The sequence below is a fragment of the Temnothorax longispinosus genome, chromosome 11 (genome assembly GCF_030848805.1).
Source record: "Temnothorax longispinosus isolate EJ_2023e chromosome 11, Tlon_JGU_v1, whole genome shotgun sequence".
Lineage (NCBI taxonomy): Eukaryota > Metazoa > Arthropoda > Insecta > Hymenoptera > Formicidae > Temnothorax > Temnothorax longispinosus.
The window spans coordinates 7,675,928-7,700,936 of record NC_092368.1 but is presented as its reverse complement, the minus strand read 5'-3'; the positions used below and the strand labels follow the sequence as shown (position 1 = coordinate 7,700,936).

At 39.8% G+C, this 25,009-nt stretch overlaps 4 protein-coding genes and 1 long non-coding RNA gene across 7 annotated transcripts; 4 read left to right on the top strand and 1 right to left on the bottom strand.

The window, feature by feature from the left end:
- Positions 1-868: 868 nt before the first annotated feature.
- Positions 869-9,965, top strand: Taf1 (TATA-box binding protein associated factor 1). Its single transcript, XM_071794086.1, has 16 exons — positions 869-1,029; positions 1,112-1,545; positions 1,935-2,347; positions 2,455-2,700; positions 2,788-2,916; positions 2,994-4,168; positions 5,078-5,340; positions 5,504-5,865; positions 5,945-7,189; positions 7,305-7,547; positions 7,770-8,208; positions 8,307-8,449; positions 8,558-8,695; positions 8,845-8,974; positions 9,047-9,259; positions 9,531-9,965. The coding sequence occupies exons 2-16, from the start codon at positions 1,197-1,199 to the stop codon at positions 9,755-9,757; spliced, it is 5,715 nt and encodes a 1,904-aa protein (XP_071650187.1). The 5' UTR covers positions 869-1,029; positions 1,112-1,196; the 3' UTR covers positions 9,758-9,965.
- A 97-nt stretch (positions 9,966-10,062) lies between these two features.
- On the top strand, positions 10,063-11,985 carry LOC139822413 (uncharacterized). Its single transcript, XM_071794087.1, has 2 exons — positions 10,063-10,167; positions 10,366-11,985. Exon 2 carries the CDS (start codon positions 10,426-10,428, stop codon positions 11,983-11,985), a length of 1,560 nt encoding a protein of 519 aa, XP_071650188.1. The 5' UTR covers positions 10,063-10,167; positions 10,366-10,425.
- Positions 11,986-13,571: 1,586 nt separating this feature from the next.
- LOC139822414 (uncharacterized) lies at positions 13,572-18,097 on the top strand. Of its 3 annotated transcripts, XM_071794089.1 has the most exons (6): positions 13,582-13,912; positions 14,133-14,320; positions 14,390-14,566; positions 14,775-15,255; positions 15,855-15,914; positions 17,425-18,097. In XM_071794089.1, exons 2-6 carry the CDS (start codon positions 14,138-14,140, stop codon positions 17,868-17,870), a joined length of 1,347 nt encoding a protein of 448 aa, XP_071650190.1. In that variant the 5' UTR covers positions 13,582-13,912; positions 14,133-14,137; the 3' UTR covers positions 17,871-18,097. The 3 variants fall into 3 exon arrangements, with proteins under 3 accessions (XP_071650189.1, XP_071650190.1, XP_071650191.1); XM_071794088.1 differs by having other exon boundaries at positions 13,572-13,912; positions 14,133-14,566; XM_071794090.1 differs by lacking the exon at positions 15,855-15,914 and having other exon boundaries at positions 13,584-13,912.
- Positions 18,098-20,464: 2,367 nt separating this feature from the next.
- Positions 20,465-24,940, bottom strand: Mah (solute carrier family member mahogany). The gene is made up of 9 exons (XM_071794091.1): positions 24,396-24,940; positions 23,803-23,923; positions 23,530-23,642; positions 23,171-23,303; positions 22,956-23,090; positions 22,679-22,788; positions 22,234-22,440; positions 21,835-22,159; positions 20,465-21,688 (listed from the first exon to the last, which is right to left on the bottom strand). The coding sequence occupies exons 1-9, from the start codon at positions 24,526-24,528 to the stop codon at positions 21,292-21,294; spliced, it is 1,674 nt and encodes a 557-aa protein (XP_071650192.1). The 5' UTR covers positions 24,529-24,940; the 3' UTR covers positions 20,465-21,291.
- Positions 22,043-23,083, top strand: LOC139822417 (uncharacterized). The gene is made up of 3 exons (XR_011734514.1): positions 22,043-22,180; positions 22,262-22,804; positions 22,943-23,083. It is a non-coding gene; the product is annotated as an uncharacterized lncRNA (long non-coding RNA).
- Positions 24,941-25,009: the final 69 nt, after the last annotated feature.

Here is a 25,009-nt window from a genome sequence, read left to right as displayed (position 1 = left end):
TCGTTAATGTAAAGTGTATCTCGGATCCATTAATTATATTCGCTAAATGTAAGTTTTACATGAATGTAAGATACATGTATTTAAAGTGTTTGTGAAAATATAATTTAATTTCACACTCCGACTGTACGTGAGAGTAGCACAGATTTCAATGAAAAATTTAAAACGTATATATCTCGCAATATATTTTTAATTTATTAATTTCTTCAGAAATATTTATTTACGGACTCAGATTTTCTTTAAGAATATTAACTAGAGAATATAAAGAAAGAAAATCTATGGAGTTTAAAGTATTAAATTAGAACGTATATTTGAATATGAGATAGAACGAGCTAAAATAGGCTATATAGTAATTCAAATTTTAAAGACGAGTATCTGAACTTTGGCTGACATTATAGATAAATATTTTAAATTTCCAAGATAGAAGTATTGAAGTGAGGGCCGATATTACAGTCTCCGATTAATGTGATCCTCCGATTAAACTCACTCTGCATCTCTTTCTAACTGTCCCCCTAGAAAGAGACGAAGAGTGAGTTTAATCGGAGACTGTGATATCGGCCCTGAGCTGCTAATTTAAATTTCAAGAATCTAGGGTAGGGGTTTTCTAACCTTTTTTGTCAAGAGATCGAGCTATATTAAAATTTTTTATTCGTCAAAATTTCTTGGCGGGCCGGATAAACTTTCACAGTGGCTGGTTGGGGACCTCTAATCTAGGGCAGAGAGAAGAATTCTCTCTGTCTAGGGTAATCATGATTTACAAAGTTCCTAGACAACGCTAGAACAACGCGATTTTAATTTAAATTGATTCTACAGATGTCGCGACTTGCGACAAAGGAAAACCCGATTCATTCTACGTATCTAGTATCCGTACGATCGGAGTTCCAGATAAATTCAGCGAGGTCGTGTTTTTGGTTATTAGTTGGTTCCCGTTTGTTTTGCGGATGGTTGATCATCGCGATGATATTTATGTAAACAAACTGCTGGACCGGGTTTCGTGCGCGATTCGCCGGTGCCGGGCATAATTCGCGTGAGGTAAGATCGATACTATTTTGCAAATTATAAGAGCGAATAAAAAAAGATGTTATTGTATTCTGATTTTGTGATTGACTTATAGAACTAGCGTACGTTCAGCAGGCAGACATTTCACGGGCTTTACATTGCAAAGGTTGAATTTACCGTTAAATCTCAACAAGGGAGAAATGGGGGATTCCGACGAGGAGAATGAGAAGGACTTCGCGTCTGGCCTCAATATCACTGGCTTCCTCTTTGGCAACATCGACGACAATGGTCAATTGGAGGATGATATCTTGGATCCTGAAGCTAAGCAACATTTAGCTTCACTCAGTCACCTTGGTCTGAGTTCGTTCATCAATGAGATGATGTCCAATGACAACAATGCCGAGGAGAAAGAGAATGGCAAAGCAGATGATAAGGAGGATCAAAACACAACTGTGAATGACACAGATGTGGATTACTTGGCAAAATCACCCACCGCGCTAGATTTTTCGGATATAAATGAGTTAGCGGATGATACAAATGATGAGATCTGTTAGTAGCTGCATTGTGGTTTTGTATAGATATCATATTTATATACAATTGATAATTATAGCATTAATGTAATGTTAAAATGTATATTATGCAGTAAACTATATACTATATTGGAGTATGCATTACCATGCTTAGCACCTGGGTAACAAGAAGAAAAAGATGGATTGATTAGGGATTATTTCTATTTAACAAATTTTGATTAATCAATGGTTTTCTATTGTCCTTGAAGAGTACAGCAATAGAAAAAAAACAGCTGGTTATAGTCTTCCATCTTTTTTTCTGTTTTCTTCTAGAGTAGAGTTTACATTCTAGTATATAGTTGACTGATATTATGTGTCTTTATTTACAATGATTAATGAAGAGTCATGAGTTTCAATATTTGTTTTTAGCTAAAAGTAATGGACTCGACAAGAAAGTTGACAAGGAGAATGCAGATTATGATGCCGACGATGAGGAGGTCATCAGCAAATCAGATACACAATTGATGCCACCGCCGCCAATACCAGAGGAAAAAGAGGCATTAACTGCAGAGGAAGCAGAGGCGGCGCGTCAACGTAAATTGGAGACGCCCCTCGCTTCCATGCTGCCGTCCAAGTACGCTAATATCGACGTCACCGAATTGTTCCCAGACTTTCGCGCCAACAAAGTACTCAGATTCTCACGACTGTTCGGTCCAGGCAAGCCGAGCAGTCTGCCACAGATATGGAGAGGTGTGAGGAAGCGACGTAAGAAGAAAAAGCATCATGATGTCAGAGATTCTGATTCTGGCTCTGATCAGGATGACAAAAAACTCAAATTTAAGGTATAATCTCTTCATATCAATATTTTCTTTAGATCTGTGAAATTGCTAATTGCTATTGTTATTACGCTGCTGAATACAGAGGGTTAATATTGTGTTATTTGTTTCAGGGTTGGATCATGCATTACGGTCCTGAGCCGAGCGCGGAAGCATGTCGCTCGGATGACGAAAACAAACTTCTGCGACCGGTAGAAGACAAGGAACAGACCGGTAAGACCGGCGAGAATGGAGAGAACGGTGACATGGGACCCAAAGTGGCTGACTGGAGATTTGGACCCGCGCAGTTGTGGTACGACATGCTAGAAGTTCCAGAAACTGGAGACGGGTTCAACTACGGCTTCAAGACGGTTGAAAAAGTGCGTTCTTATTATGTTGTGTTTAACACACTAATTACTATTGCGTAATTATCTTTAAACATTTATACTTTCTTGTTCTGAAATTAGGTGGAAGAGCAAGAAGGCGACAAACCAGAAACCCAAGATGAGGAGTTTGCTGATGACGCATTTTTAATGGTGTCCCAGTTGCATTGGGAAGATGATGTTGTCTGGAACGGAGATGACATAAAGCATAAGGTACAATTTTGTTAATAAAGCGGTCAGTATCACATACTTGCCAAAAATAAGAAATAAATTTATTTTTTATTTAATAGGTAATGCAGAAGTTAAACAGTAAGAACAATGCTGCTGGCTGGGTGCCATCGAGCGGTAACAGAACCGCGCAAGCCTTCAGTCAGCCAGGAAAGGGTGCCCCGGTTAATGTAGCACCTAACGTTAGACTGGCCACTTCGCAAATTACAACGCCAATGCATATGCAATCTCAGAAGAATAAGATGAACATGGGTAAGGGAAATCAGCAACAACAGCGGGAGGAAGACGATACGTGGTATTCGATATTTCCGGTGGAAAATGAAGAGCTTGTTTACGGTTTATGGGAGGAAGAGGTCATTTGGGATCCTGAAAACATGAGAAAGATCCCAAAACCGAAGATACTTACATTGGATCCGAACGACGAGAACATAGTTCTAGGCATACCGGACGACATAGATCCCGCTCTTCTTCACAAGGATAATGGCCCGCAGCCCAAGGTAAAAATTCCGCATCCGCATGTCAAGAAGAGCAAACTATTGCTGGGCAAAGCGGGTGTCATCAACGTCCTTGAAGAAGACACGCCTCCGCCACCGCCAAAGTCACCCGACCGAGATCCGTTTAACATATCAAATGACACGTATTACATGCCCAAGTCCTCAGAAACTACATTGAGGCTGAAAGTCGGCGGCGGCAATTTGATACAACACAGCACTCCAGTAGTGGAGCTGCGCGTTCCTTTTGTACAAACGCACATGGGTCCAATGCGATTGAGAAATTTTCATAGGCCGCCTTTGCGAAGGTTCAGCCATGGGCCGTTGGCTCATCCAGGACCGCATGGTGTCTTGCCCCTACTAAAGCACATTAAGAAGAAAGCTAAGCAACGAGAGCAAGAAAGGATTGCTTCCGGTGGGGGCGATGTGTTCTTCATGAGAACACCTGAGGACTTAACCGGACGGGACGGCGAGTTGGTGCTCGTTGAGTTTTCAGAGGAACATCCACCGCTTATGAATCAGGTTGGCATGTGCTCCAAGGTGAAGAACTATTACAAGAGGAGGGCGGGCAAGGATCAGGGACCGCAGACGTACAGATACGGAGAGACGGCATACGCTCACACCAGCCCCTTCCTGGGAATACTCACGCCTGGCCAAAGCATCCAGGCAGTCGAGAATAACATGTACAGAGCTCCCCTTTACGAGCACAAAATTCCCGAGACCGATTTCTTAGTTATAAGAACGAGGTAATTCGCCTTAATATACAATCATGTTTATATTCTTCCATTTTCTACGCTTGCCAATTTTTATATTTCTTGTGTACGATCACCGGTAGGAATGCCTGGACATATACATACGAAATATTAAAGGATGTCCCAGGATTTAACCGACAAATTGCGGAAAGACATTCTACAAGTAAAAATAAGAAAAAAATGTTATATGAAGTTTAACTAGAAATGCCTTATTACAAAGTTATGAATAAATATTGAAATGGAACATAAAATAGGCAAAACTGGTCCTCTGATATCCGAGATCATCAGATTTAACGCCTCTTGATCTTTACTTATGAGAAATTAAAAGAAAAAGGTTTACACAGTACAGAAGTAATCATATTGGCAACAAATATTGAAATAAAACATGAAATATAGATAACAACGGATTTTCCTACGTACAAAGTATGAATAAACCGACTTTTAGTAATGACAATTAGTAACGTATTTTAAAATGTCCTTGCATGACAATAGCACCTTGACATCGATGTAATACGAAACTTATTACAAATGCAACAAATTTCCTGAAAATTTTGTTGCATCTTACTAATTGAATTATTAATTCGTTGCATTAAATTTTCACGGGAAATTACTTCTGTACTGTAAACCTCGTTTTTTAAAGTTCCCCATAAATAAAAATCAAGAAGCGGTAAATATGGCGATTTCGGAGATCCATTTTTACCTATTTCATATTCCGTTTCAATATTTGTTTATAACATTGTAATAAAGCATTTCTAGCCAAACTTCATATAACATTTTTTTTTATTTCCACTTGTAGAATATCTCTGCAATTTGTCGGTTAAATCCTGGAGCATCTTGTGTATACATATACATATATCTATCAAAATGTTGTATTTATTTTCATTGATTTTGTAATCTTTCCAGACAGCAATATTATGTTAGAGAAGTGGACGCCTTGTTTGTTGCCGGACAGGAATGCCCACTTTACGAAGTTCCTGGACCTAACTCAAAGAGAGCAAACAACTTTGTACGAGATTTTCTACAGGTGTTCATATACAGATTGTTCTGGAAGTCACGCGATACTCCCCGACGAATTAAGATGGATGATATAAAGAAGGCCTTCCCATCTCACAGCGAGAGTAGCATCAGGAAGAGATTGAAGCTGTGCGCTGACTTTAAAAGAACCGGTGCGTAACTAATATCAAGTTGTTCGTTATTTTTTCTGCAATAAAAGCTGAAAGGAAGCAAAGTAAAAATTGTATAGAAAAAGAGCGTTGTTGCTGTTATATTTTATTTCTAAGCAAGTCTATAAACGTTTACATCACTCAGAAACCTTTTGATATTGAATAGGCATGGATTCCAATTGGTGGGTAATAAAACCGGACTTTAGATTGCCAACGGAGGAAGAGATCCGCGCTATGGTGTCGCCAGAGCAATGCTGCGCTTATTTCAGCATGATTGCGGCCGAACAGCGTCTAAAGGACGCCGGATACGGTGAGAAGTTTCTGTTCACTCCACAGGACGATGACGACGAGGATATGCAGCTAAAGATGGATGACGAGGTGAAGGTGGCACCATGGAACACGACGCGCGCATACATCCAAGCCATGAAAGGAAAGTGTTTACTGCAGTTGGCAGGTCCAGCCGATCCAACTGGGTGCGGTGAAGGTTTCTCTTATGTTAGAGTGCCGAATAAACCAACTATTAGCAAGGTTTGTTCTGACAAGTATCTATTAATTAAAAGTATTATTATTCATATTAGAATAAATCATGAAATGTTGTTTCGGATAGGAAGAGCAAGAAGCTCAACCAAAAAGAACTGTAACTGGCACAGATGCAGACTTGAGGAGATTGTCCTTGAACAATGCAAAAGCGTTGCTGCGAAAGTTCGGCGTACCCGAGGAAGAGATTAAGAAGTTATCGCGTTGGGAAGTAATCGACGTAGTTCGAACTCTGTCTACAGAGAAAGCGAAAGCCGGTGAGGAGGGCATGACGAAGTTTTCACGTGGCAATCGTTTCTCTATCGCCGAACATCAAGAACGTTACAAGGAGGAGTGCCAACGAATCTTCGACTTGCAGAACCGCGTATTGTCGTCAAACGAAGTATTGAGCACAGACGAAGGCGAGAGCTCGGAAGAGGATAGCTCTGATATCGAGGAAATGGGTAAGAACATTGAGAATATGTTGTCGAACAAAAAGACCAGCACGCAGCTATCGCTGGAGCGGGAGGAGCAACAGCGGCACGAGCTACGGAAGATGCTGATGGGCGAGGCGCAGGAGCAGGAGAGCAAGAAGGCCAAGGAGAGCAAAAAGAAGGACGACGAAGAGGATAGCCCGGTTAACAACTTCAATGCGCAGCAGGGTCGCGTATTAAAGATCTACCGCACGTTCCGTAATCCGGAGGGTAAGGAGTATACGCGAGTCGAGCTGGTGAGGAAGCCTGCTGTGATCGACACGTACATAAAGATCCGCAATTCGAAAGATGAGACGTTTATCAAGCAGTTCGCCACATTGGACGAGGCGCAAAAGGAAGAAATGAAGCGGGAGAAGCGTAGGATTCAGGAACAGTTGCGACGAATCAAACGGAATCAGGAGAGAGAACGTATGTTGGGTGGGCCGCCGATAGTGAACGGCAGCAGCATCAACAATTCGAGCAACAACATATTTGATCGCAGCAACACTAACACCCCGACTACCACTTCCTCAACTAGTATCCTTCCATTCTGTAATTTCCAATCCTCTACTTCCTCCACCCCCGCACCCAAACATCCTAAACCGGAGGTATCGCCTCCCAAGCGCAAAAAGCCTAAACTCAAGCCAGATCTGAAGCTTAAGTGCGGCGCTTGTGGCAACGTTGGTCACATGCGTACCAACAAGGCCTGTCCGCTCTACCAGAACAGCATTGCCACAGCACCGGTTAACGTTGCGATGACTGAGGAACAGGAGGAGGAAATTGAAAAGCAGCTAAATACCGACGATCAGGATCTAGTTAATGTCGATGGCACTAAGGTGAAACTATCCTCGAAACTTATCAAGGTGAGTTGATGGATATTGAAAATTTAATGACAAGGGCTCAATCTGAGGAATATTCATATCAATTACGGAATCCGAAGAATCTAAAATGCTGATCAAAATCTATGGTTTATTTTAGCATGCCGAGGAGATGAAGAGACGTACATTGTTGCTCAAAGTGCCGAAGGAGGCGGTGAATTCGAAGAAACGCAGGAAACCGCCCACAGATGACCACTGCGATTATTTGAAACGCCACCAAAGGCCGGTTAACAGGCGTAGGACTGACCCAGTTGTCGTAATGTCAACAATGTTGGAAAGCATTCTGAACGAGATGAGGGATTTGCCCGATGTGCAACCGTTCCTGTTTCCAGTCAATGCTAAAGTAAAAGCTATTTTAACTTACGAGATTAAACTAAAAACTTCGATTATGAATCGAATTGAAATAATATTAAATTTCAATTATAAGAGCTTTATATAAGTTGATATAAATATATAAAAGTATACATAAAAATTTAAATAGAATATTTGTGTAGTGGAAATATCTTAAAAATCGAAAAATATTTTTTTACGAATATATATAAATCGTGCTATTATTTGTCATCAGGTAGTCCCCGATTATCACAAGATCATACAGCGACCCATGGATCTACAGACCATACGTGAAAATTTGAGAATGAAAAAATATCAAAGCAGGGAAGAATTTCTGGCGGATGTCAATCAGATCGTGGAGAACTCGACACTCTATAATGGAACGAAGAGTTCGTTGACTGTAGCCGCTAGGAGAATGTTGGATACGTGCGTCGAGAGGCTCGGTGAAAAGGAGGATCGTTTGATGAGGCTGGAGAAAGCAATCAATCCTCTTCTTGACGACAATGACCAAGTTGCCCTCACCTTCATCTTGGACAACGTTGTCAACAACAAATTGAAATCCATGACAGAAGTATGGCCGTTCATGAAACCTGTGAATAAAAAAATGGTGAAGGATTATTACAGTATTGTCAAGAGGCCGATGGACCTAGAAACAATATCTAAAAAAGTTTCTGGTAAGAAATTTTAATTTGTTAATGTATAAAGATATAGATTTGTATGATTGTAATTTATTTTCTTGAAATTAATTTATCTATTTTTAAAACCCTTTCAGCGCACAAATACCACAGTCGTAACGAATTTCTCAGAGATATCGAACAGATTTTGGAGAATTGCACGCTTTATAATGGCAAGGACTCTCCGCTCACAAATAAAGCGGAGTTGCTGGTTAAAGTGTGTAAAGACACATTAGACGAGGTATAAATGTTTTTATGTTAATTAGTTGAAAAAAGTTATTAAGAGTTCTTAAAAATAAGAATAAGGAATTACTGGAATAGTTACAAACAATGATGAACTTTGTTTTAGTATGATGAACATCTGACGCAACTAGAGAACAATATAGTGCTCGTGCAAAAACGGGCGATGGAACAAGCGGACATAGATTCCTCGTGGCTTTGTCAGGATGAGGAAAACTATACTATTACAGAACCTGAATACAGAGGCGTAAGGATTATATTTATTCTTATGTTTACTTAGCGTATATATTTCTTGCTTATAATTCACATTTTATTATTTCGTTACTTAATCTCCGCTTTTTTGATGCTCGACGTCTTTAATTTCTACATTTTATTCAATATTGAAATTATGTTCAGAGTCAGACCAGTTCTCCGGAAAATCCATTTGGCAAATCAAATATGGATGACTTCGATTTTGTCGATGTAGAAGGAGACATGGAAGCGGATATGGATAGAAACTCGAAAAAGAAAGATGTACTCGAAGAAGGTAAAGCAATATAATCCTAATTTTATTTTGTATCTATCGGAGTTTGATTAACAGTCTTTCTTTCTGTTACAGATCTTCAATTCTCCAGTGAAGATGAGTTCGATGAAGTGCCATTCGGCACAGACGAACATTCCGAGCAAAACGAAACGGAGGCACTGGAATTAAGTGAAGTCAGAGAAGAAGGTGTCATATTAGCGGACGATGATAGTCAGCAAGCCGCCGAGGCGATGGTCCAGTTAGGCAACGTCGGTTTTTATATGGGCGAACAGCAACTGCTTCAACAAGGTAAGAAGACAAAGTTTCAAGTAATCAATAATTGATTTTTCTATCGCTTTGCTTGATAATCTACTCTTTGAAGAAAATAGAAACCATACAGGAATATAGATAATTCAAGAGAAACCTATTACTATTTTTAATCGCGCGTAACCGAACGGTTTCAAGAAATACGAGGTATAACTCTTCAAAAATAAAACGAATTTTTCATTGGATTGTTTGCTCGATAATAAAGTTGTATCAATTTTTTACTGACTCGTAAATGTTGACTTTCCACTCGTAGATGAGAGCATGGACGTCGATCCAAATTACGATCCGTCAGACTTTCTGTTGGCTGGTTTACCGGCCAGAGACGATAAAGACGAAAATAAGATCCAGGACGACTTAGCCGTTTCCGAAAGCGACGATGACGCCGAAAACACCACATTAAAGCAGGAAGTAGAAGAGCAGAATCAGCAGCAACAGCTGCCGCAACCGGACGAGGACGTCGGCGGTGATTTGTGGTTCTAAATACGAAAGCTTTGTTACATTTGTTAAAATAATATGCGAGTACCGTGTATTTAATATATTTAATAATGGGTTAGAGATATAGTTAAAGACTCGCGAATTCTTAAGTCCACTTTGTAAAATCGAGAATTTTGGGACGTACTCTTCGTACATTATGTGCATAAATGTATAGGAATTTGTAAATATAGAATAAAGTATTGTTTTTTATCTACGGACGTGTACCGCTATATTATATCGCTGTACTTATGTAAATAATATGTATTATATATCGTTATTACTTATAGATCTTTTTATCGTGCTATTTTAAATTTAATACGTCGGCAAGAATAGGAGACAGGTAATATGAACATTAAAATTGTGGACTGGTATAAATTACACTGAAAAACATCACAACACGAATCTTTTAATACGAGGTAAGCTGCAATTTCACGTTTCTATTATAATCTTCCAAAAAAATTGAAAGTTGAATTTTAACCCGCATAAAATATTTTGGTTTTATTATTCCATATTTTTATAAATTTCAGTCTCTTCTACGTATTATATATAATATTATTCATATTATTGCTCTCTATTATATTTCTATTTTTAATATCTCGTATTTCGTTTTTTAGGAACTCTGGCTTCTGTCACATTTCTCTTAAAATCTAAGCAACTTTGTATCGATTCTACGAATGATCACCGATGAAGAACTCGCACGAAGAATGGATGATATCTCTAAGAGCTTCTCGTCGACTGTTTTTCACTCCCCGGCGCAGCAGGATAAGACTTTGGATAAGATAACGATGATCGTTAGAAATGCGACGAAGAAGCAATTGCAGTCTCGCCATCCTCGCGCACTTGTCACGTGCCTCCTGAGGATCCTGTTACACTATGAGAGCGTGCTGCACATGGATGGGTTTTGCGAATGGAAACGTCGACGGAAGTTCAGAGTCGCTCGAGACTGCTACCACTCCCTGCTGAAGAGCTACCTGCCGGAGAAGTCGCGGGAAGTTGTAGAGACGATCGTAGAAGCCGTCTACCACGAGCGACTCTGGAAATTCGAGACCTTCTGTTTCGAAGTGATGTACAGTCTACTGGACGTCAGTCCTGTTAGCGTCGGGCTGATCATCCACGCAGTCTGGAACAAGTTAACGCTACCAGAGATCGGCGTCGAGGACGCTCGCGGCCTCGTCAGAGTATTGTACGAGCTCCTTGACGTGTATGTGTGGCCAGCAACGCAGGATACAGTGGCGACGATAGAGAGGATGCTCGGGCTCTTTCACGCCAGTATCATCGCACGATTGACAACCATTTTTGACTCTTCTTCCTCCGCTTCCTTGGTGCCATCGCCGCCGCCACCGCTCGCAAGCCTCAAGAAGGGTTTGGAAGTTTGTCTGAGAAACACCATGAAGCATCTGTCGAATGATCAGCTACTGGTGGTCGTGCAGCACATGTGCTCATGGACAGTAGCCGCAGGCACGACTGACGAATTCGTTCTGGAGTTTGGCAGCACCCTGGAATTTGCCGCTTATACGCATCAGGCGGATCTGTATGAGCAGACACTCACGCCGACGATCTTCCCGCTGTTAATGCGAATGGTGGGCTCGTCTAGTCGGTTGACCAGCCTTTTGGGCAACCGGGTGCTTCAGTACTTGATGGACCGCAAGGACAACCGTGCGATTTTCGACACGCCTAGGATCTTTTTCGAACACACGCGTCTCGACCTGCGTGTCGCACAGTGTCGCAAAGAAGACAGGCTGTTTTTCAAGCTGCACCGCGAATTGCTGCACGATAGCCTATTGAAGAGTCTAATAAACCACATGGACTCAAGGATGAATCTCGAAACGACGTACTGCACGGTGTGTCTGATTGCCGTCGAGGTACCATGCGGCTTCACGGCCGCTGCCCTGGTTTGCCTCGCGATGAACCTGCAGGAGATCATCCTGCAGCAGCAGAATAATCGCGTGGAGGTAGCCTGCCACGTGCACGCTACGATCATCTCCATTATGTCCCTCATCTGCTGGATACACAAGGCCGAAGTGTTCTACAGCTACGTGAACAGGATCGTGATGGAAAGGGCGCAGTGGGCGCCGCATCTGAACCCTCCCATCCAGTCCCAGTATAACTTTGCGTTGCATCACGTTCTCTGGAACAAGCCGGAGCTGTTCTTCATCGACTGGGAGGCGCGCTACGGCCTCTGGAAATGCTTCCGTCTCACCGACAGCCATGACAGCACTTCATTAATCGTTTGATATAAGCTCCACAAATCGAATGTGATTTCTGAAATGAATCAGGATTTCACAGATCTCTCTCTTTGAGATCAACTCTATTATATTTCGAATGAAGAAAGATCCATGGAAAGGTTAGAAACTATTCAGGGCACTCTGAATTTAAATATTAGAGAGGAAGAATGAAGAATTATATCTTACAAGTATAAATAGATATTAATAATAGGAATTAATAGAGAGATTATTGTGCAATAACAGAATAGTTCTGTTGTTATTTGTATCTTATTTTATAAGACGTTTGTAGAAAATTACATTGATGCCCAGTTGAGCCTATTGAATTATATAATTATATAATAATTCATATACAGGGTGATTGAGGAGGAATCTGCAATATTTCGGGAGGTGATAGTATTGATGATTCTAAGCAAAAAGGGTCATATGAACATGGTCCTATTCCTAACGGTTACCGAGATATTCTGGTTATAACGTGAAAAGGCAAAGAACGTCTCGTTCTCTACTATCAGCCTTAGGTGTTGTTGTCAGCTTTGGTTGTTGTTGCACGACCGAATATCAAATGACTGACAATGCTGTACTGAAAACTGAAGAAGGTAGTGTAAACGTTGTCAGTCTTTGTCTTTTATTTCTATCCCTCCATTTATAACCAGAATATCTTGGTAATAGTAGGAATAGGACCCATGTTCATATGACCCTTTTTGCTTAGAATCATCAATACTATCACCTTCCGGAATATTGCAGATTCCTCCTCAATCACGTATTATATTTATATGTATGAATTTAACTATAGCTGTGTGTGTGTGTGTTGTGTGTGTGTGTGTGTGTGTGTGTGTGTGTGTGTGTGTGTGTGTGTGTGTGCGCGCGCGCGCGCGCGGTCCACTTGATGCTACAAATGCTTCAAAGCATTCCTCTTCTTTTCTTTCAATGAAGAAAGAAGGAGAAGAAGAACGCTCCAAAGCATTTGTAGCGTCAAGTGGACCGCAGCCTATTATATTGTGTATAATTAAAGCTAAAATATATACAGGGTGTGTTATTTCGTATGCCAATTATCTCCGCCAATTACCCCCTCAAGAATGGGGGTGGGTTTTTATTTAAAAAGTTTGACTTGGGCTCTACTGGGCTCAACATGGATCCCGGACCTAAAATCTAATAAGATCGTCTATTGGCTTCCTTCGAACCCTTCAACTTTTTTTTATCTGAAACATTTTCCCAATAAACCGATACTTTCTGATTATGAGATAATTAACGGAGATAATTGGCACATATGAAATAAAACTGATCCTGTATTGTATATATATTATATATGTGTTTGTGTAAAATATGTAAAGCGGGGAGCACAGACTTTTACATAATGCATAATGCGTAAGCATAAAAAAATTGATTGGTCCATATACATGTGCATAAAGAAATAAACCAATCAATTTTCTTATGCTTACGCATTATGCGTTATGCAAAAGTCCGTGCTCTCCGCTTAAATATCGTTGATATATATCATATCTCGACCGCATTGTTATTGGTCATTGTTGGTTGCGGCGCCATTGCGCGAGATTGCACGCCGTGCACGCGTCGCCATCTCGGAGCGCGACGAAGATCGCATGATTTATGGCGCACCGCTTTTGTAATTCGCGCATATCGAAGTGACTCAGGCCTCCGCGCGCGGGACCGCGTTCTAAACTGTTTCTGATTGCGTCTTGCACAGTCTTGCATCTTGCACCTTGCAGCTACTACTTTTACGGTGCTCGAACGATCAGTCAGGCCTCGAATACTTGAAGTGCAGCTCTATACTTGCGATATAAACGATCTGACAATGTTATAGAGCAGTGTCGAAAGCATTGTCAGTTAATTAGTTTCGTCGTCATCGTTATAGTCATCGTCGCGGGGAGGATTCTTGTTACAAGGTTAACTTCCTCCGCTTGTAAACACGGAATCATCGAAGGTAAAGAAATTGTGGTTACTGTACCGATAACGTTATCCAGTTTCAAACGACACAAGTGTAACATAGCATAGTGTAATATAGCAGTTCATGCATTGACAATCGTAATGACAGTGCGCCATAGGTAGCTATAGAAGCAGCCTGATGCGGCACTCGCGAATTATCTAGGCTATCTAACGTTCTCTTGCTTTTCTACCGAGTATACGAGATGTCTTTCACGTAGGAACAATGTCTGACGAACAATTCTCCTTGGTGTGGAACAGCTTCCCCACAAACTTGTCTTCGGGTTTGTACACTTTGCTGACAGACGAGCACCTTGTGGACGTCACGTTGGCCGCCGAAGGTCAGATCCTGCGAGCCCACAAGCTGATATTGTCGGTCTGCAGCACGTATTTCCGAGAGCTTTTCAAGGTATATTATTCTAGTAGCGACGGTTGTGGGAGCGCTTCTGCTGAAGCTCCAGTGATTTGTTGTACACAGGGAAACTCATGCAAGCATCCTATTGTCATCCTGAAAGATGTCAATTATCGAGATTTGTCAGCTATGCTGCATTTCATGTATCAAGGGGAGGTCAATATCAAGCAGGAGGATATTGCTGGTTTTTTGAAAGTTGCAGAGGCTCTACAAATAAAAGGACTGACTACAGAAGCAGATGAGGTTCGCTATACGGCTGGAATTATTTTTGCAAAGATATAGAGTGCTTTGGGAAAGTGCTAATGTTACAGTAACAATGTGTGGAATGTGAGAAAGGGTGCTATTACTTATAAAAGTTGTTACTCCTTTTCCAAATCAATTTCTATATAAACTCGAATAAAATATATTGAGAGTGTGCAGTGCTTTTACAGAGCTGATTGTTGCATTGCAGAGATTCAGAGAAAGTCTTGGGAAGAATGACGAGGACTTTGAGGATCGTGATTTCTATGAGATGGAGAGGGACAAATGCGATCCTAGCGGTACGGATGAAAACGTTTCCACATTCGGCAGGCTGACGCATATCGTGAAAGAACAGTCGACAACGAGGCAGAGCACTTCGACAGACGATATCTCGACGAGAGAAAGACCATTTACCGTACAAACATCAACTGTCACTGACACTTGCCACTGGCAAAGTTGCACTGAAGCCGACTACAATGCTCCGGACGCACGGACGGCATTCAGCGAGAGGAGCAGAAGTACGGATGCGCCGTGCGAAGAACAGCCGTTGGATTGCACGTCCGACGTGAGTCAGCCACAGTCAACCAAGCACGAACCGCTGGATTACACGATGGACACGGACACGGATTCGGGATACAGATACACGGCGGAAAAAATACTCTATACCGGCAACGAGAACGTGCCGAAACAAGGTAGTGATTCTCCCCCCCATCTTGTCGGCATCTCGTGTACTTTAAAGACAACGCTAACGGTAGATCGAATGACGTCGTCGGAACGTCATCCGGAGCTGAAACGCCCTTCGGCAAAGAGAAAAGTTTGCTGTACCAGCAGTATCGGCGCCCCAAAGGTTTGACGCACTCAAGTCTTGCCACGGATAGATGTATACTTTGTTATTGAGACTCATTATCACATGTTTGACTGCGACGCAAGCTCCTAAGCACTTTTACGTACTGAATAATTAACCCCCGGTATTTCTAGCGTGGACATTTTTTATCTCATTGCCATCCTTCCAACAAGCGACTTGGTTTCTCTATCAAATTTCTAACGCATTACGATTTAGCAAGGAATATGGTCATTTATCACATGTAAAATCAGTTCGTTGAACCGCAACGCCGGGGGTTAAAGTCAATTTAATCTCTGTGATCAACGCAATATCACGTTTGCATGTTCACGCGAATGGGTGTTTCAAATCCGAGCAAACGATGTTCCTCGAGTTATACTCTGCATAAGTTCATCAGGCACCTCATCTCATTGGTCATGAATGTCTAGAGAAAGAGATGTTATCTTACAGATATCACGCCAGATACGCAGTTAGTTCCCTACAATCAGAATTCACAAACTCAGCCGTTCGGTACGTTTTACACTTCTACCGCATTTCGCTTGTCGTTCACATTCTTCAACTTGGTCAGCAGCATGTACGGAGAGAGAACCAATTCGCAAGATACTTTTTTTGGGCAGGCGGATCATATATTGGCTAGTTTCATATCCCAGTACTCGTGAATTGGTTCTACGCTGACGATGGTCTTATCCTCTGTTTCTTTTTAAATCGCAAAACTATTCGTTCTCATGCTAATTTGTCACTTATCTCTTTAGATGATGACTCGACTGTATAATGAATGAAGCGATTTTGTTACAGGAAAAATACAAATTGCATCATTCATCTTTTTTATATTTCTTATCAATCTTTAAATGTAAATATACAAGTCATACCTCGCTTTCTTTTATCGTATAAGTTAATTTTTCAATATCTCAGAAGTCGTATCTCTGCTATGCACATATTGCACATTGCTTATAAGTATTAGATTGGTGCAAACTTAGTTGTCGCTTCCCTATCCAACTTTGTATTAAATAAAATTAGGAAACTTGAGTTCTTTGAAGATGGAATTAAAAGATTTCTCTGTACATGAAAGAGGGAAGCCTATGATCTTGCTTCCACTTTACTGAAATTGCGTTTTTAATTTTATTTGGCAAATATAAGTCTTTCGCAGCAATCTAATATTTCTCTCTCTCTTTCTCTCTCCCCCTCCCTCTCCTCCCTTCCCGCCCCCCTTCTCTCTCTCTCTCTCTCTCCCTCTCTTCCTCCCCCCCTTGACATTCTCGGTACTCAGGAAGAAAAAACCGCAAGTTATCTACAGCAATTTTACATTTAGGCATGAAAGTATGCAGCGCCATACTAGAGCTCCGATTGATGCCCTAAACCTTCCGTTCTGCCGTACTGAATTCTATAAGCGATCTTTTTGTTTATCCGCTGCCGAGCCGTGGAACTCTCTCCCTTCTGACATTCGCAACGCGACGTGTATCGGCTCTTTCAAGGCCAAACTATATGAATTCCTGTTTTCGCAATTTTCGTCTTTAGGTGCATGAAACTTCTGTCAGCAGATCTGAGCGTATCTTGAGATTATAGTGTAAACTATCTTTTATTCTATGGCTTTTGTAAATTATCTTTCAGTTATGGCTTTTTCTTTTTAGTTGTAAGCTCTAAGATACTGTAGTAACACGTCTCATTTATATTATCTGTATTTTCTTTATTTTCTTTATTCTTATATTTTTTTTTATAACTGCTTCTTATATATGAATCCATGAGAATGTTTTATACTTAATTTGCTACTCTTTTTGTAATTTAGTTTCGACGCTTTAGGGGACGTAGTCCCAGAGCGTCTAATAAATGACGATTCTGATTCCCCCCCCCCTCTCTCTCTCTCTTCCTTCCTCCCTCCCCCCTCTCTCTTTCACTCTCTCTTTTTCTTATACATTTATGTGCATCCTATTTAACATTCATCTTTCACACTCTTTATGTAGTTCCATGATAGCTTTATCGAATCGAACGCATCTTTGATATTCTCTCACATCTTTCTCGCCAGGTCTGAGCGACACGGCGACTTATCCGAGTGATTTCACGTATGAGACGGCGAATTCCAGCAATAAGGGACGACGTACCGTCAAGGGTATCCCCGGCAGCAGCTTACCGTTGGAGACAACGTTACGTGTCGTTTCAGAGCTGGGACCGACGTTGCGCATGGAGCATGGCAAGGTAATACGTATGTACGCGTGCCCGTGGTGCTTGCGTCAGTTCACGCGCAAGGAGAACCTCAAGCTCCACGTCCGTTATATTCACGGCCCGCTTGAAAGTCTCACGTGTAAGCTTTGTGGTAATAAATATAAGAACAGTAACAGTCTGCGTGTACACTCCTACCTCTATCACAACGCCAAACGGGATAAGGGCAGCAAATCGCTGGCAGCCGGCGACGACGGTGTCAGCGTCGACGGCGATGGTGGTACCGGCGACAGCGGCGGTGACGGCATGTGAAGGGACAGTTCTCTCGGGAAGGTCTCCCTTCAACATGCCCGCCGAGAAAGGGCAACGAAGATTAACGAATGCTAACGAGGCGGAGAGCGACGAGCTGCGACTGAAATTTATTATATTTATACTTGCGCACCATGCTACAACTCGCACAATCTAAACATAAGAAGTACTATTTCTATACGATGCTAAATGAGCGTGAGGTTTTTAGAAATAAAGCGCCTTATTGTACACGTTCTTGCAGAGCTATCTACCCTTTCCATCTACCGTCCGATCTTCATCACTCCTACATCTTCCGAAATTCATCGTCATTCTCACGATATGTGGGCGAAGCGAATTAATACGAGTATTTATCGAGTACATTACTTCGTGTGTACAACCATTGCGATGCAATCGCGAATATATGGGAATAAGTGCCCATCTACAATAGGTGTTTTAAGCCCTAAGCCCTAAGAAATTGACCAATCACAGTCAACTATTCTCCTCAAATTCAACTGTGATTGAACAATTTCTTAAGGCTTAGGGCTTAAAACACTTATTGTAGACCGGTACTAAATATATAGAAAAATTCAAAGGTTTCGTACAGCTTGGGCTTCTGGCAGTTTTTCTTAATTCTATATTCTCGTATTTTTCTTTTCAGGACAATTACATATTTTAAAACATTGTATCAATTCTAGTACATAGCATAAAGGGATCGATCAATGCGGTAATTTTAATACGTATTACAAATAATTCATTGAACATACCGTCAAAAAATGGCAGTACATTTCGATTTCATCGTAACACATTCCATGCAATTCGAAGTACCTATATATATTACGATTTTCAAAATATTAAAATCATCTGACATAAAACGTGATAATCAAAATAATAAATTGCATACGTTTAACGTCGTAAAATAAAATTTCTAAGATATTTCAGATATATATTAGATATAGAAAAATGATCGAATGTTGCATTGTGTGATATTTTCCTAATATTTTAAAAACGTAATCGAAAAAATTATCGATTTCTACGATGTTTCCGCAACACTAATAATAAGATTATAAATGTCGAATAGAATAAGAAATAATTAAGGAGGACATGAAGCACGCGGTATAGGTATCCAATAAGTGTGAGAACAAAGAATGTTTCGAAGTCTGCTATTGGTTACAAGCGCCTGAATGTTATTGGTCGAAGTACACAGGTCACGAAGCATGCTTTACACGTGCGTTGTCTCTTGGCGAGCTGCTGGCCTACTAAATCTGTTGCTTTAACAATTTTCAAGTTTTTTTATTCATTATTTGTTTTTATCATTCACATATGACCTATTATACGTGCATAATTTATTAGTTTGACCGGCTTACGTACCGTTCGTACTCATCGGTTTTAGGTTTTAGTCATTATCCAGACCACCGATTTTTAATATAGTACGCTGGCGATTTTTCCACGAAAAACGAAGCATAATACTGGAATGAAGAACAGAAGACAGACCTATGATTAGCGCAATGTTCATAAATCATATAGTGATTAGGCAAGATTAATAAAGTTTACGAGAGATTATTTTTGTAATAAATATGTCATCTTTTGACGAAAAAGTAAAACATACATTGAAGAGTTACATCACACGACAACATCAACGGAAGCAGCAGCAAGGTATACCGTTTTATTTGATTTTGTGTTTGTATTTTTGCCTTTTATATATTTCATTTCGGAACAGAAAATAAAGAGCAAACTCCAAGCGCAGAAAGGTGTGAAATAGAGAGAAAAATCTGCTATGTGCAAAGGACGATTTCCGAACTAGAGAAGGAGAGACGTATGTTGATCCAGGAATTCAAGCAGGTATTGAATGAGGAGATCGAAATTGAAAAACAACGATATATGGAGAGAATGAGGTTCGTACGCCGATTAAGATTCCTGTTTACTCACCACTACTATCTCAGATTGTGACGTCAGAAGTGAAAAAATATACAATAAAAATTCTTACTAAATATATTTAAATGGAAATATGTTTCAATAAATCAACACTTACTTACAATCGATAGAACCGACTTGTAAAATATACCGAAAATTAATTTTTTGTTTCGGGGAGGAATTAAATCATATTTATTTCTATATATTATTAATTTGACAGTTGTCATTAGCTGTGAACATAGCTTATTTCGTTTTTGATTATACATAATTAACGAAATAAAAGGAGAATTTTCGGTATTTACAAGTCAGTTCTATCGATTGTAAGTATTGTTTTATTAAAACGTATTTCCATTTTAATATTTAGCAAAATTTTTACTGTATATTTTCTTGCTTCTGACGTCACAATCTGAGTATATATATTATATAATGTTTATTAACTTTAGCAATACAGCCAGAAAGTGGAACGTCACAATCTGAGTAGTGATGAGTGAACAGAAACCTTAAAATATCATTGCAAGATATCAAGTTTAACAATCATAGAATTATAATATGATTTTGACTTTTTAGTGCTTGCTTTGAAGACTCAACGATGGAAAATGGTTATGTGTGAAAGTAAAAACAAGAATCATCACATTCACCAGTGAATGCGTCTATGAGTAGAAAATGCTTTTTATATTTTAATTTTAAACTTTATGTATTCTATTTGTTGGATATCGTGTTTTTAATACGATTAAATATATCAATATATATGTGAGATTTTCCTACGATTGAACCAAATAAGAATACTAGTGATGTATTAGTGTTCAAGCAGAGGGGCTCTTTATAAGCCAGTTTCAGACAGACAAATGATAGAAATAAAGTATTGTAAACCAAAAGGAAATACGCCATGAGATTAATTGTATTTATTCGCGGATTATTGTCATCAATGGCGCTACAGTTCAAGGTCGAGTAGGTCGAGCCATGGCCTTCTGAATTGTTTGGCCTTCAGGTTTCTTAACAGTAATTTTTAAGGGGGCAGGTTGTTAGCCTAGGCACTCAACTCCCAGTTTGGAAAACTAGAAATCACTTTTATGGGAGGATACACATAGCAGTTTCCAGTTGCTATGTGTGGACCAACAGCTTAACGTCTCTTTCAAAAGACGGAGCCCAGTTTCTCCGCATGAGAGCCCCCCCCTTTATTTTTCGTACGAAGGGTGTAGTTTAGAATATTAAAATTTCTGTGATCAGGTGGACTCAAACCTGGTTTTCCGTGGTTACAAGTTTGACACCCTACACTAGACTGTCATCCCGATTTTTTGTTCGCGGATAGCAGAGAGAAGAATTCTCTGCGGATATTCTAAAAAAGAAAGAAATATAATTTCTAGATTGAAATGAAATATGTGAGGATAAATTGCAGAATATCGCTTTACATTCTCACACCCATATAAGACATCCGATTTTATCGCACTCTTCATATTCGACAGATATTATACAAAATACAAATGTTACAATTAATTGGTGAAACTAAACGAACATTGAGAAACTGTGCGAAGATTTAGCCCGCAGTAGCGTTAATGATGCACGGCGGCGTAAAACGCACGTAGCGTATGGTATTCCAAATGTTGACATATGTTGAAGACAGCGTGATCGCTATACCAATCATTACTATGAAGCAGCCGAAGTAATTAATCATCCTTTCTAGATTCCATAATTTCTTCCTCTTTGCAACCGTTCCTGCGGTCTCCTCTTGCGGATCACCTGTAGACCTCCTGATTCGACTTCCGATTGGCTCTGTAGCATCGATAAGAAGCGGCTGGTCCTCCTGACGAGTTTTGGTCATTGGAATTTGAGTGGCTTCGTCCCTGCGTTCGCCCTCGTAACAATCAGCGGACTCGCCGCTCAAATGTGAATTTATCTCGTCATCTAAGTCGTCGAAGTAGAGATACGTGTAGCTAGTAAAAATTCAATATTAAAACGCTAAATGTAGGTCGAATGGATTTAACAAAGATGACATGCTTTGGAAAAATAAGTTTTTCAATTTACATATAGAGTTAATTAATAAAAAAAAAGTATTTAGATATATCTAAGCATTCGATACCTGCGAGGATTATTCGTGGCACTCAGGAAACCGTAGTAAATTGAACGGGAATGAGCTCCGGGATCCATCAAACGTTGCTCTTCGCCGTTAAGTCTTTTGCGAGAACCTGAATAAATCCGTCCCTCGACAGTTGGTACATGATTCGATTTTTTCTTTAAAGCTAATGCTCGAGCGTATATTAGAGGTGGTAAAACAAAGACCAATGATCCGGTTAACGAGCCACCGATCAGAGCCATAACGATGTCGAATCGCGATACCGATTCGCCTACAACCACGCTGAGAAAAACTACCGCCGATCGCATGGCGCATCGTTTCCATCCGAAAGCTGATTCAACATAATAGTAGGGTAAATTAATTATGGTTTTAATTAAATCACAGTTAAATGTAAAGTTTCTTTACTTCTTTGCACGCTCCATTGATCCTCCAGATGTTGAAAGAGTGCCGAGTAGCCAATTACGCTGGAGAAGCATAACTGAAGAGCGGCTAATAGAATGGCGATATTTGCAATCGATCCGGATGGCACAGCCTCAAGAATATTGACAGTCGTATTGCCGCCGTATTTCCACACGGCTAGGCAAGTGGTAATGGTGAACAGCGATCCGCTTGCTATTGTAAACAAAAATTAATGTAAGGAATAATGCTAACAGAGAGAGGAGTTGCAAGAAAAGAAAACGCTCGGAGCTATAAAATATTATTTCAATATTGAGGAAGTAGATGCGAAATTATTTAAGATTATAAAAAGTGGAAATTTGAATAAATGGAAGAAAAATATTTTATATTGTGACTCCGCCCCGAAGTATACAGAGACAAAATGCAAGAAATAATTTTTTCCGCTATTTTTTACCCATGAAAGAAAAGAAGATAGCTTTATCGATGTCTCGAGGACTGCGCATATCAACCTGTATCGTCATTAAAGTAGGATGCACATCGAACTGAAAGGCTAGCATACCATATCTGAAAATTCGTTCAAGTAATTATTAAATAATTAATTAATAGATCGTTTGATTTGGCAAATTTATACTTAATATTATACTATAATATTAATTATTTTATGATGTACTTTGACTATGGAAAAAGCTCTTGCTAAATGTATATTTGTGTGATACAGGAATTGCACGTACCCGGAAATAAATTTATCCCACGTCGGAGAAGTGACAATTGGTGCGACATCAGATGTTCGGTCATCAGTTATAATGCTCCACCACGTTAATATCGCTGTTAAAGCGACCATTATACTAGAGCATGTTGCGATCCATCTATAATAATTCAATAAATAGTATTCATTTCCGGTGTATACGAATTATAATAATATGAAAAACAGAGTTTACTGACTTACTTCATGTCTCGCGGACTGCCCAGCCACATTAACGGGCAAAGTAAAAGGCCGACTATCAATAGCCAATAACAGAAGGAAAGATCAAAACGTTGTCCCGATATCTTGAGCCCGAACAGATGCAAGTTCTGTGAAGCTGAAAAATCATTTGCGTTTAACAAAATGATATGCAGGATATATCTCATAACATCTTAGAAAAGTCTATTAAAAAATGCAATATAAAGAGGATATTCTTCTTTGCATTCGTTTTTTGCAACGTATCAACGATGTCGAGCACAAAGAACAAATTTTTGAACGGAATAAAAATGATTGTTACTTGTGTTTTAATCCATGAGTATAATTGCAGGTACCTATTTACCTACCGACTAACAAATTCGGGATGCCGCAACCAAAAACCGTCAGATCCAAAAGCAGAGTAATGATGGATCGTGCGCGCTGCCCCATCGTTAATTCCGTCACAGCGGCGAGAGGATAGCTGCAATTTTAATTATATATCTAGACGTAAAATCTACATTTTTAAATGTCTTATTGTGTGGAAAACATTGAAGAATTTAATAGAAAGGTGTCTGAGAGAAATTTGTACAGACATGCGTACATTTAAATGTTCTAATTCTAGATGGACGGTGGAGAGATACCGATTTTTTCGTGAAATCTGTGGATCCAGAGCAGTCGCGGTAATCCATGATCTCCCCAACAGAATGGCCGTATAAATTTGCAAACCAAGAACAATAAGCACCAAAGGGATTCCGTACAGTCCTAATAACAAGTACACATATTTTTTCAACAAGTACATATTACATTCCATCCTTCTTTGTGTATTAATATATGTCCAATTTTTTTATTCCAAGGATTATATCTATCAACAAAACGGAATATAGGAAACCATTAACAAACGAACAATTTGTGCTGGCGCTTTTATTGATAGATTAATACAGGAATCAATAATTATTACGCGATACTCTTTATTTTAATTAACATTAACTTATTGCTATATATAATGTCATCACAAATATACAATCGTTACAAACACTTCTCGCAATCAAGCAAGCCTCTCTTTCGCTATACAGATAGCTTCTCGTATAAATTCCTCTTTTATTTCTGGTAAGTATTTTTAATTCATAATTGAGAAAGATCACAGAGATTTCTCAGGATGTTCGGTATTCTTGCAAAATATTCCATATCGTCAGATACTTCTCTTAGCCCGATAAAAATTGCAGCGAGATCTCACCGCACTGGACAATCGATCGTGGTAACGCGATTATCGGGAATACGCCGAAAATATCGACGATGCACAGAGTGGCGAAGAGCAACGACAGCCCCGAATTTCCGTCCTTCCACAACGTTGCGCTTTCGGGATTCATGTCGCTCGCTGCGATGTCACGGTACTGAGACACATAATGTTCAACGTGGTAAGAATCTGGACCGGTTTTCGCCGCGATACGCACCGTACCGCAGCACCGAGGTAACCCGATACCGTATCGAACACGAGTGACTTAGCCCGGACGGGAGAGCTACGAAGAAGACCTACAATGTATATGACTTTTGTATTTAGCAAGCTGTCGTAGACTAGACGATAGAATGTACTCGAAATGCTGTGCTTTACTTCGAATAATATAGTGGTTGTCATTCTTGATGTCGCAACCATTTATTTTAAAAGCGAGTTAGTTAAAATTATACCGAATGAATATACACTTTTTCTTCTATTATATGCTTCATATTTCCGCATTTATTTTATCCTTATCTATATTTGTATATGTATATTTGTATTTCAAGATATTGTCAGTGATTTCATCAATTTCTTTCTTTACTATCTTTGGATTTATGATTTATTTGTAACGAATA

Excerpts from the sequence above, each read along its gene's own strand:
- LOC139822414 (XM_071794088.1), top strand. The coding sequence starts at position 14,138 with ATGTCTGACGAACAATTCTCCTTGGTGTGGAACAGCTTCCCCACAAAC. Across the intron at positions 14,567-14,774 it reads TGACTACAGAAGCAGATGAG|AGATTCAGAGAAAGTCTTGG; the intron begins GTTCGCTATACG and ends GTTGCATTGCAG. Across the intron at positions 15,915-17,424 it reads TTCACAAACTCAGCCGTTCG|GTCTGAGCGACACGGCGACT; the intron begins GTACGTTTTACA and ends CTTTCTCGCCAG.
- Mah (XM_071794091.1), bottom strand. The coding sequence starts at position 24,528 with ATGAATCCCGAAAGCGCAACGTTGTGGAAGGACGGAAATTCGGGGCTG. Across the intron at positions 22,789-22,955 it reads TGGGATAAATTTATTTCCGG|ATATGGTATGCTAGCCTTTC; the intron begins GTACGTGCAATT and ends ACGAATTTTCAG. Across the intron at positions 21,689-21,834 it reads GCCACGAATAATCCTCGCAG|CTACACGTATCTCTACTTCG; the intron begins GTATCGAATGCT and ends AATTTTTACTAG.
- Taf1 (XM_071794086.1), top strand. The coding sequence starts at position 1,197 with ATGGGGGATTCCGACGAGGAGAATGAGAAGGACTTCGCGTCTGGCCTC. Across the intron at positions 2,348-2,454 it reads ACAAAAAACTCAAATTTAAG|GGTTGGATCATGCATTACGG; the intron begins GTATAATCTCTT and ends TATTTGTTTCAG. Across the intron at positions 2,917-2,993 it reads GAGATGACATAAAGCATAAG|GTAATGCAGAAGTTAAACAG; the intron begins GTACAATTTTGT and ends TTTATTTAATAG.
- LOC139822413 (XM_071794087.1), top strand. The coding sequence starts at position 10,426 with ATGATCACCGATGAAGAACTCGCACGAAGAATGGATGATATCTCTAAG.